Genomic DNA, 12,169 nt, shown 5'->3' on the forward strand with positions numbered 1-12,169 from the left:
ATCTATTGACAGGCAAAACCAGGGCACAATCTTTGCTTGAAAGGACAGCATCAACACACCAGCAGGAATAAGATCAGAGGAAGACAGGAATGAGCAGAGAACCTTCCACCCATGCTCCTGAGCTCCTGCTCTGCATTTCCCCTCTCCTGGACTAAGCCCCAGCAGCAGCAGGAACAGCAGCCTGTCCTCTCAGCACTGCTGAAGCAAACAGGGCAGGAAAAAAAGCAGATCCTGGCTGAAGCAAGCTCATTTGCGAGTTCTTTTCCATCGCAATTAAAATGCAATGATCCCATGGCCAAACAAACGCTGATAATGATGTGGGATCTTTTGTTTATGGAAGCCTGGATTTGTTTGCCTCTTCTGTAATGTTTTGTGCTCACAGGAAGAACATCCAGCTGCCCTTTCCAGATGAGAGGAAGGGAAGCGGGGTCATGAGTGATCAATATTTTATTTTAGATCACCACTGGGCACCACAGGGCACGGTGCCAGTCTGGTGTGGAGAAATTCAATACACAGCTTGGCCTCCTGTGTCTGCAGTGCATCCCAGCTGGGAGTGCTCACACAGGTCTGCATCCCTCACTCCTTATTTCACAGACACCAACACTGCTGAAACCTCTCCAAAGGCCCATTTCCTCATCTCCAAAATCAGGATCACAGACAATATTCACTCTCTTTTTGAAGCACAACATCAATGCATTTTGGCTCTCCCCTCAACTTTAAATATCATGACTGTGCATTTGGAAAACAGAAAAAAGAGCTGTTACTACTGTTACTTTTCTGCACTACACAATCTACTACAAAGGGACAGCAAAACAAAGATAAAGAGAGAAAAGAGCCTGGGAAGGAGGAGTAAGGCACCACAAATATGAAACTGTCTTTGAAGAGGAGCTTCTCCTATCAGAAGTGACCTTGCAAAACAACCTTGTAGTGATCCAGCTTGGTTTGCTTTTGGGTATTTTTTTGGATGAGTTCAGATCAAACATAATACCCCATTCACAAATAAAATCATTCTCTCTTCTCATAAATGCTGTCCTCAAAACCACTTGGATTCAGGAAGTCAAACAGGATTTTACTTATTGCTAACAAAATAGATTAATTAAGGGTTTTTGAAGCAGCCTAATTCTTCTTCATAGGCAATTACATTTGCATACTTAGCTCCCTTAGGCTCTTTTTAGACATTTCAGTCCAAGACTATTACAGTTAGCTGGAGGTTTGGGGCAGTGAGCCATAGGTATGTCAGAAATGTGGGGTTTAGGAACTGCAAAGCACCCGTGTCCACAGCAGCTGAAATCCTGGGCAGAGCTCTGCATTGAGAATGTTGTAAATGGCTCTGCAGCCAAACAAGAGCAGGAATGCAACACTGCATTGCTTCAGCAGAAAAAGGGGAATAACCCTGGTTTTCCCTCTGATCATTTATGGGAATGTAATAATTTATGGGATAAAAGTCATAGTAAGGTAGAATGTACTTCTAACCTAAAATCCAGATTTCTAACACAAATCTCTTGAGGAAGAAGTTACAAGCTGCTGGAGGTAGGGAGAACAAGCACAAACCAAATAAACTATTCAAAGGTTTATTGGACCAAACAAAGGCAATTTTTACAGATTCAAGCCACTAGAATTACAGTCCTTTGTATAAGAGCCACCATCAGATACAAAACAAACAAAACCAAACAAAAGTAAAAAATACCCAGACAGCCATTTGAGTTGAAGAAAGAGTTTGACTTGCTGCCACTAGCAAAAATCTGGACTTAACTACCGACTTTGCTGGATGTACATATTGCCATGTAACTTAAACACAACGGATATAAGGCATTCTTTGCATAGTTGGGTGCTTGGGACACAGCCAGCCAGTACCGAGGAGAGACAGCGGCTGCACCAGCGGGATGTTGAAGCAGAGGGTCCAGATGTGCCTTAATTCATATGCAAACCACTGAACACGCTTGCAGTTGTCGGCTGGGAGGGGCAGCCCAGCCTCTTCTAAAGCTGAAGCCTCCTGCTGTTCTTTAAACGAGCCCATTTGGGAAGAGTTTGCCAACCCCAGGCGCTGGAAAGGACAACTGTGTACAAGGTTTCAAGTATTGTCTGCATAGGAATTAAAAAGGAAAAAAAAAAAAAAAAAAAAGAAAAAGCAGCCTGTTGGGTTCCTGATATGTTTGCAGTGTTAGCCAAGAGGCAGTGACAGAGAAGCTTTGGAGGACACATCCCCACCCAGGCCTGGTGTTTCTATAACATCACTAAAGGACTTGGACCCTCTTCTCTCTTTCAAAAACCAGCTGGGTTTGATTTAAAACCAAGTATGTGCCCAGCCAAATTCATCTGCTCTGTGTGACAGAGCTGAGGGGCAGTGCTGAGCTCTGGTTCCCATGGACCAGCAAGAGAAGAGGGCACTGGAACAGCCAGCAGGCAGAGGAAGGAGAGTGGGCCTCTCCCAGGACCTCCACTATCCCATCCTGAGCCAGAGGGAGCTCCTGATGCCATGGCTGCCTCCTCCTTGGGTCTCTCCTCTTGGGAGCTGGAGCAGGGAAAATGAGGATGCAGATAATAACAGCAGCCAAAGTGCGGCCTCTCCACCACAAGCAGAACAGCTAAACGATCAAACTTCATCACTTCTTGAGTATCCTGTGTACCTACAGAATCAGCTCTCCGCTAAAATAACTACAGAAGCAAGATTTGAGTCAGCCCAGCCATCGTCTGCCATCCCTCACACAGACCCCATTTGTCTCTCCAGCCCTCAAAGAGTAAAGCAGCTTTGTACAACACTGGAAATCACAGGCAGTTACCAGCCCCCAGCAACAAAGAGGAGTTCAACCCCAGGACAAAACAACTTGAGATTCTGGTGCAAGGTCCCAGCTGGTCTGAGAGCAGAGCTATGGTTTGCCCACCCCAGGAAAGGAACAACATGAATTTCATGGCCCAATATATGAAGCCAACACAGCTAATAGACTTGTTGCATATTTAGTGTTCACTTTGGGTTTTGCTTGGGGGAGAGGGAGGAAGGTTCTTCCCAGTCTCCCAAACACAACTCAGGTCACTGCTTGGGCCCAGCCCCAGCCTGTGGAGCCACACAACAGGATATCCTCAAACTTGACAGGAGTTTTTGAAGAACTCAACTTCAGACCAAGAGGGGATCCCAAGTTTTGAGGGTTTATGGGTTTCTCTTATGGGTGTGTTTGGTTGGTTTTGGTATTTCTCTCAAGCCTTTAATGATGCCAAGGGATGCCTTTAGGAGGAGGCTAGGGACAACTTCATATAGTCTTCAGGTCTGCAAAGAGAAACAGGGAGAGAAATCATTTCAGTCATTTCACTCCTCAGGTTGCTTCATTATTATTCACACAAATGAGCAGGGAGAGCCCTCGGTGTGTGTGCTGGGAGGAAGGCAAGGCAGCTTCCCCCTCAGGGCAGGACAAGCTGCTGTTTGCAAACCTCATGCCTCTAAGAAGGACTTTGCTTCATCAACTGCAGCAGGATAGTCGAAACCCAATCGGAAGTGCAAATCCTCTTGTCTGGCACCAAGCTAAGTTACAACCCTTCTGAGCTACTAATAACAACTGGAGAAGCCAAACTAATTAACTCCAGGGGTTATTGCCTCACTGGCCTGTGCAGAGCCTCCTGGGCTGCTGGCACCCTTGACCAGCCCAGATTCCTCTCCCATCTGTAGCCAGGTGAGCCAGGAACAAGAGCTGATTTCACAGGCTGGTGTGCCTGAACTGCTCAACCTTTCTCAATCTTTCTACAGATGAGTCTGTTCAAGGGAAGGAGGTAAAATCCCCAGACTCCCTGCAGGTCACTTCCTTTTGATGGGAAACTCCCCCAGTGTGCCAGGGAAGGAGGGTGAGATGTGTTTAATGTGTGGGGACACTCTGGCTTTACTCTCATGGGTGAACCACCCACATCAGGAAACAGCTGGCCCAAGGCTGGACAGCTGCCCATGGACACAGAGACCTGCACTGGGGTAGAGGGAAGCTACAACACACATCACCTACCCTACAAGCACATTCAGATACACCCCAGCCTCATTCCTCCTCGATTCAATTGGTTCATGGTCCATAACACCTGAGCCACGTTTGGAAGTCCCCTACTCCTGCCAGCCACGATGTGAGGGTGAGGAAAAGCCTCATTTCTTCCTCGCTCTTCTGTAAAACCTTGCTTTGTCCAGCAGCCTTGTGACATGGCCAGTGACCTGGATCCTGGGTGGGAAATCATCCCGTGGCATTGGGGTTACTGGAACCTGGATAGGAGATCATCCCATGGCACTGGGGGTACTGAATTCCAAATGGGAGATCATCCCCTGGCACTGGGGGTACTGGATCCTGGGTGGGAGATCATCCTGTGGCACTGGGGTTAGCTGGAGCCCCAATGGGAGATCATCCCATGGCACTGGGGTTACTGAATTCTACATGGGAGATCATCCCATGGCACTGGGGTAACTGGAGCACCATTGCCAAGGCTCGCTGGCCATCCCACCAGGGCAAAGAAAGGAAATTTTCCAGGGTGGATAATCGCTCTGCGGGATCCGCGGCGCTGAGGACGGATCATCCCGCTCAAGTCACGCAAGCATAATCAGATTTCACGTGGCAGGACATAAGCTCGTTGCCACGGGGGCCCAGGAGGGGAGGTCCCCTCCAGAGTGCCACAGGTGGAGCAGGGAGGGATGGGGGACATCAGAGAGGGTGGATGAGCCCCTCACAGGGATACTCATCTCCACAGGGCCAGGCCGACAGCTGGGGTGAGAAGATCTCAAAACCAGCATGGCCCTAATGGAGGATGAACATCAGAGCCAGAAATTCCCATCTGCACAACAGGGATACCCCTTTCTGGTCGTGGAGCAAGCTGTGAGGAGAATTAGAATAAAGAGCATGAGGCAGTCCCTCTCTGGGACATTGGGGCCATAAAACCCCCAGGCTGAGAAGCTCTGCCATCTCAGCCATGGAAACTGGAAATGTTGATTAGCTTGGGATGGAGGCCCAGAGATTTGAGCCACTGCTTATCCTTGGCTCTTCCCTCCTTTCCATTCTGCTTGGGTCAGCATGCTTGCCCCCAGCAGCTCATCAATCAAACCAGGTTAGGGTCAGCTTTTGCCAGAAGCTGTATCCTTTCTTCAGATAAAGAATATCCAGATATCTCTGCTCTTGCCCAAGCCAACAGCCAAGTCTCTGAATCACATGATTTGTCAGCTGGACATGGTTCTGTGCATGGAAAAGCTGGAGACAAGGAACCCAGACAAAAGCAGGTCCTGGAATAGGAGGGCAGCTCAGGGACTGAAGGTCTCAAAGAAGCATGGAAACTGCAGGTGCTGGTGGCCTCAGGAGCATTCCTTTTACTCCAGCTCACCCACAGCACTGACACAAGGCTTCCTGTTTTTCCGAGAAGACAACACCTCAACTCTGAAAAACAGGGGTTACTGGTGGCATTGCCATGTGCATCTATCATGTGTGCAAAAATCCACAGCAGATCAGGAGATCTGTAGCACATTCACAGACTTCAGCTTTCCAAAGGAGTCCTGACTCACTCTAAGGAGAGGCCTCTGTAACCATGTCTGGTAATTGCTTGTGCCCTTTTAAGGAATAGTTTCACTCAAAAAGATTACTTTCAGAAGCACGGAGCATTCCCAGCTCCTTTCCCTGGCTCAGGACCTTGTCAGAACCATGAGTGCTCTGCTCTGAAATCCTGGCAAGGAAGGTGAACAGCAACCTGGCTCCAGACTCTTCTCACTCCAGACCAGGATTGACCCTTGAGGATGAAGAGCAGGGAATAAAAGCCCTTAGTGCTGGACAGACCTGCAATGGGTGGTTGAGATCTCCCCAAGGAGTTCCCTCCCATCTCACTGCTGGGGATGGTCCCATCACCACTGTCCCCAGTTCTTCACCATGGGGGCAGACACCATCTCTTTAACCCAGTCTTGAGGTATTGCAGGAAGAATATGAGGAATGCACACTGAATTAAGCTTTCCTGGTGCTCCTAAAAATGTGAGCCAGTTGTTTCAGCCAATCAGCAAAACACAGAGAGGACTTAAATGCAGAACAGGGAGAGACAGTGCTTAGAAAAGAGAGAAGGAACTGAGTGAGAAGTACCAAAAGGAGCTTCATCAGCACAGATCTGAAATTCCTCCTCTGGGACAGAGAAGTTAAAGGTGCTCTGGATTTTGGGAAATACCTGCTGTGCCTCAAGGCTGCCAGGACCAGTGTGAGCAGGGAGCACAGGTCTCAGTGGCTTTAGGACAGGGGCTGCTGAGGAGCCAGTGGGATCAGGGCTGTATCACCCCAGCACTCCTTGCCCACAGCTGGTTTGAGGCAGAAGCTTCTCACATTGCCCAGCCAGAGCAGCAACAGCTGAAAAGGCCAGAGCACAGCCAGGGAGGTGGCTTGGGCTCCTGACCAGCTCATCCATCACTCGTGTGCCCATTCCCTTGCCACACTCCTGACCTCCCCAGCCAACACCACAGCAGTGGGAAAAGCCAGGGGCAGGCTGGGCTGTGCTTTCCTCCATCACTCAATGTTTTTTCAGCTCACTGAACACCAGTTTGCTCCCAGCCTGGCAAGATGCCCCAATTCCTGCATCCCTAGGTCTGTCCCAGCTGCAGGGGAGCCCAGCACAGGCAGAGCAGGGCTCCCAGGGAGTTAGCAGGCAGACAACAGCCAGCTGCCCATGCTGCACAAGGTTAAGCAGAAGCAGATGAAGACAAGTCATGAGAGCTGGGTGAGGGAGACACGGAGAAGCAGCCACAAGCCAGGACAATTCAGGACCTGAGCCAAAAAAAAAAAAAACCCAGGAGCTCAAGCAGAGTTGCTGTCTGAACTAAAATCTCATGCCAAGGCAGGGTCAGAGACTCACACCCTGCAAAGGCTACGGGGGAGTTTGCAAGAGTTTCCTCTCTGGGATGGGAGAGGAGGAGATGGGAAGGGTCTTCCTGGCCTCCCCTTCCCTGGCTTTCTGAGGGAGGCATCCTGAGTTACTCTGTTTTTAAAGCTTTTTGGGATTCATGACTCAATCATGACTATAAATAGGGCCAGGGCTCCATTCCACTGACATCTCATAGGTCAGAGGAGGTTTTCCCTGGGGATATGGAGGCAAGGAACAGCACCAGGCCACCAGCAGACTCCCTCCACATCTAAGTGGACTTGGGCACCTACAGAGTGAGCATGTAGGAGCAGAGAAACCCAAACTCTTGCCCTTTACTACAAGAGGCAGCTGGGAAGCAAAAACACCTCATGCCCTGGGTGTTGGGCAGCTGAAAGGAACCTTGCCCATGGCTGGAGCCATCCCTGTGGCTGCAGTAAAGCAGTGCCCACCCATGGCCCCTTGCTGCTCCTCCTCCTCCCTCAGCCCAGGACGACTATCGTGCTGCAGAAGATGAGAAGCAAACAAATAATAACCCGCAACCCCCCAAAAAGCCCAAACTTACCAGCTCCCCTCATCCAAAAGAAGCACCATGCTGGACAGCACAGGACAGGACAGGACAGACAGCAAAGCCACTGGGTGGGGGGAAGGTTAGCAAAGAGAGGGAGGAGAAAAGCCCAGTCCCCATGCTGTACAGAGAGGGGAGCGAGCAGGCAGGCCAGGGTTGTGTGATGGCAATGCAGGGGGTGGGCAGGGACAGATGCCAATGGACAGCTCTTCCAAAATGCAACCTCCCCCAGCCCTGTCCACCCACCTATTTTTGGAGGGCTACTAATGGAGATGTTTGAAATAGGCCAAGGTCTGTCAACACAGCCATCAAACCTCTGCAGCTGCTTCCTGCCCTTGTGTGCTCCAGGGCTGTCATCACCAGCATTGTCTCATTCAAATTTCAAACTTCTGCACAGTTGGCCCTCAAGCCACAGCTGCATCGCACGTTCATTCAGGATGCCTTGTAGAGCACAGAAAGGTCTCTCCTCTCTGACATTCCCTAGAAGCAGGGTCTGCCCTGCCTTGCTGAAATTCCAGAGTCCAAGCCCAGTTTTTTTCAGTGCCCCATAACCAAGAGGCACTCTGAACCCAGCTGGGGAGGAGGCAGGTTCCCAGTGCTCAATCACCACTAAGAAAAGGGCTGAGCTTGATATTTACAGCCACCCAATTCCCCTGGCATGAATTCTAATTTGCAGTTGAACTCCAGGCTTAAACCCAGTCTGCATTCAAACAGTGTCACCTCAGCCCATCTGTGGCTGGCCAGGAGGTGAGAGGAGAGGATTGAGAGGCAGGAGGAGAGTTTGTTCCTTGGATGGGTCACCTGGATGTGGGAAGTGAGTCCATTAGGCAGGGAAACTGGGCACCTATCCCCATCTGGGATATCCCCATCTGGTCTGGGGGATGTCCTGCTCCATCCAGGAGTGCCCTGCCAGCAGCAGTTTGGTGCCATTCATCAGACCCTGTTCAATGGCTCTGCCATGGAGCAGCTTCTGCCTCTTCACCCCCACCTCTTCCTCAATCCCACACAGAGGAGAGACCTTTCTAGAGCCTGTCAGATGGGATCTGCTCTCCTTTGTCCCACCAACACTCCTAGCCCAGAGTGACAAGGAGAGAGCACAGAGAGCTCAACCCCCTGACAGCCCTGAGGCCAAGCAAGGCTTGGCTGGGAGCTGCTTTGCCTCATGGAAAGAGAGAACTGAAAGCAGAGACCCAAGGGGGCCATTTCTCCCATTGTTTTCTCTTTTATAAGGAGTGGAGCTTTGCTGCAGCTGCCAACACTCAGCAGAGCCCTGACCATACTCATTTCTAACAGGAAAAATCCCCACTAACCTCTTTCAACCCCAAGGGAGGTTTGAAGAACATCTGGCAGAGAGCACTCCATGAGAGCCAGGCCCTGCAGGCACTGGGGTGTTCCTCCTCCCTGTGCACAGGAGAGGGACAGCAGCACCTCTCAGGCAGCCTGGCTGTATCTCACACCCACACAGCTCAGCCCTGCCTGAGCAGGGGCAGCTGCACCACCAGCACTCACATTTCCTGAGCCCCAGCTGGCAACAGATGGCCAAAAGCCTCAGGTGCACAGGACAAGGATTTGGGAATAAGCTGTGCTGGCTGGACCAGGGGCTGCATCCTTCCCCTGCACTCTTCCCCTTCCTGCCCAGACTGTTTTTCTCCCCCAGGGGGGCAGAGGCTACGTGCTTCTGTTCCAGAAGGACTGGTGACCCACCTGGTGTGATCAAGCACAGCCACCACCCCAGCACAAGTATTTGCCAAAAGGATTTACTGTCCTCCTCCCTCAGTGAGCACTCTAATTTTTAAGGCTGAAGTCACCAAAAGCAGGAAGTTGCCTCACTTAGTGAAGGTCACATTCCTTCCCCTTTTAGTCCAGATTTAGCACCAGCTGGAAGCCACAAGATTCAAGTGAATTGTAGGCAGGACAACCACAGCTTCTGCAGGGATGCAGGTTAGAACAGAAGTTGGTTTTTTGCTTAAATAACCAAATCTATTGCATGCCTGTACTCTCCTGTCTGAAGTCTTACAGCTCCTTCTGGAACAGGCAAGGAATATTTTCAATGGCATATCCAAAATCAAGGAGTCCCAAAATTCAAAGTTGTGGACTACACAGCAAGCAGCCTCCGAGAACCCACTTCTGGTCCTCCCAAAAAAGCATTTTTGGGATGTTTCTTCTTTCTGCTGCTTCACATGGGAACCTGTTGGTTCACAGGAAAGCTGAAGGAGTGACAGGACTAAAAGTGGACGCTAAACCTATCTGAGTTTTGATAACACACCCTAATATTCTGCAGCAGCCCCAGTTTCCCAAATCAGTACAAAGTGGCTGTGGGATATCCAGTTTCAGGCATCCAAGCTGGAAGAGGTGAGCATCCAAATGTGAGAGCCCCCATTTGCCCTGGAGTGCTCGTGGAAAGTGAGATGGAGGCAGAGAGGAGTGGACTCATTAATCTGTTATGAGGAGGGAAGGGGAAGGTGGTGGGGAGGGAGGTGGGACAGGCAACCAACTGCAGCTCCAAACAAGCCCTCCCCTGGAAAATAAAAGCAAAATCACCCAAAAGACACGAGCAGGTGTTACCAGTGGTACCACTACCTCTAAGCAGCAGCAGCAGCAGTGTGTCCTTACCAAAAAGATTTGCAAGAATGTTTGTGGCCGAGGACCTAAGGTACTCGCTACAGAGATGTGAGATCAGAGGTCAGCTCAATCCTGCAACATAAAGGTGGCAAAGCCGGGTCACAGCAGGTCAGCAGCACTGGCAGGGCTCATGGAGAGGGGTGGAAGGGCAAGGAGGAGGATGCAGGACAAGGCTGAGCTGCTGTGCTCAGCTCTCCCAGCTTACCTGGCAGCAGCCCTGCCCCCTTGCACCACCTGCGAGGCCTGCAATGAAAAGCTGCTGATGCTGCAGTGAAGATTTGAGGGGGGGGAAAGTAAGCCAGCAACAAAGCAAGACAAAAAAAAAAAAAAAGTTCACCAAGCTGCCTTAAAGAAATGAACAACACAAATATGGAAGAGAAGAAAATAAAGGAGCAGTAGGAAAAACACATCTGGCAGTGGCCCTGAGGTGGAGAAGGTTGGTCAGAGCCTCCATGGGACATGAAACCCATCAGTTCAGGTGCACTGTGCTGCCCTGGGGCTGCTCCACACAGACAGAGCAGCCTGAGGTGCCTGGGCTGTGCCATGTGCCCAGGACGGGTCCATCACCCCTGGAGCCTGTTCTGAGTCCTGAGTTCTGAGTCCTTCCCCTCCCTTCCTCACATGCAGGATTCAGCATCTGCTTCCCTCTATTTTCTGATCAATACTGCCCTTAAGGATTTTTCTCCTTGTGTCCAGTGCCTTGATTTTGGGATTTCTCCAAGCCCAACAAAACCCCCATCCCACTGCTGTCCTTAGACAACGTCACCTCAGTGTCTCCATGTGACAACAAGGGCATTTTTTGCCACACAGGAACCAGCCCAAGGCCCTGCAGGAGTCCTGGCCCTGCAAACCTGAACAGTGATTGCTCAGCTTGGATGGAGCTGCTGGTGCAAAGGGTTGGAATTTGCCAGCTGCAGGCAGATTTTTGCTTGGTGCTTAGCAGGATCCTGAAAAGCAAATCCCATTTAGCCCCATGGGTGTCCCCAGGATCCTGAAAAGCAAATCCCATCGAGCCCCATGGGTGTCCCTGGCATTCACTTGGCTCATCCCCCCAGCACCCTCCCCAAGTGAGAAACGCAGTGACACTCACAGCCCTGCTCAGCAGTTACAGGGTGGGGGCTTCAGGCACAACAGACACATGGAAAAGAAGAAAGCAAACATTTTTGCCAATGCAGAATCAATCCCATGCCAGAGGAAACCAGAGCTCATTCCTGTTGCTGATCCCAGAGCAGGACAGGTCTCTGGATTTACTCTGCTTACCACAGTGTCCTGCTCACCTCACACAGATAAACTTCAGCCAGCATCACAGGGATGCTGCCCAAGAGCCTCAAGGCAGGGTTTGCCAGCAGGAGAAGCCTGAGCTGGGGGTGAGCGTGATCCCCCATCCCTGCCTTCCTTGCTGTGCTCAAGTTTCTGCTTGGTTCTTTACACCAGGCCAGCTGTGGTGGTACTTAAACCATGATTTGACAGGCAAGGGGTGACAAATGCCCCTAAATCACTTTCTGCAAACCTCTGGGTGGAGAATTGGGTCCCACAGCCCTTGGGACAGCAGTGGGGACAGCACCACCTCCCAGGCCTGTTGAGCAACCCCTGGGAAATCAGTTCCTTGGAGCTCACCCTCAGGGAAGGGGTGTGAGCTGCAGACGCCTGTGAGGGAGCAGCCTGCCACAGAGCCCTCAGCTGGGGGTTATTCCTTCTACAGGCTGGGGAATCTCGAGCCAGAGCGCTTGTTTGAAGTGACAGGACAGGTCTGACCTTTCTTCATGCAGGCCTCAGGGGATACTTCAGCAAAAAGTGCAAGATGGACAATCCTCCATCTAGACCAGGCTCACCACTTGGTAAATCCCCACCACATCCAGCTGAGGAGACAGCCCTGGGCATGGACACTTGCAGTGCCAGCCCCATCTCAGTGAGCTCTAGAACCTTGTGCTCCCTCACTTTGCCCCAGTGTTTCTGAGCTGTGCCCATGCCCTTGGTTGGGATGCTATCCCCAGCCCCAAGGGAGGAGAAGTAACCAAAGGTCAGCTCCTCAGGAGACCCCTGTCAGCACAGAACCAATGGGGTCAGGGCAAATCCACCAGGAAAATTTGGTCTAAGCATCCAGAGGAGCTCCAAAGGTATTTAGGGCCACAGTGCCTCCAT

At 50.9% G+C, this 12,169-nt stretch overlaps 1 protein-coding gene across 8 annotated transcripts in view; it reads right to left on the reverse strand.

The window, feature by feature from the left end:
• Positions 1–12,169, reverse strand: part of MXRA7 (matrix remodeling associated 7) — a 43,955-nt gene that overhangs the window by 16,430 nt on the left and 15,356 nt on the right. The window contains exons 5-7 of one of the 8 annotated variants that reach the window (XR_012583268.1): positions 10,233–10,270; positions 10,019–10,099; positions 1,556–3,262 (exon numbers count right to left, since the gene is read on the reverse strand). The exons of 2 other annotated variants lie outside the window; for them this stretch is intronic. Coding sequence is in view for 5 of the 6 variants with exons in the window: in XM_074555286.1 (XP_074411387.1) it covers positions 10,066–10,099; positions 10,233–10,292 (94 nt within the window). In the remaining variant the exon portion in view is untranslated. Of the gene's footprint in view, positions 1–1,555; positions 3,263–10,018; positions 10,100–10,232; positions 10,293–12,169 lie in introns of those variants that run through there. 5 more of the 8 variants (XM_074555288.1, XM_074555287.1, XM_074555286.1 and 2 more) reach the window with 5 other exon arrangements.

The sequence above is a fragment of the Zonotrichia albicollis genome, chromosome 19, assembly GCF_047830755.1.
Source record: "Zonotrichia albicollis isolate bZonAlb1 chromosome 19, bZonAlb1.hap1, whole genome shotgun sequence".
Lineage (NCBI taxonomy): Eukaryota > Metazoa > Chordata > Aves > Passeriformes > Passerellidae > Zonotrichia > Zonotrichia albicollis.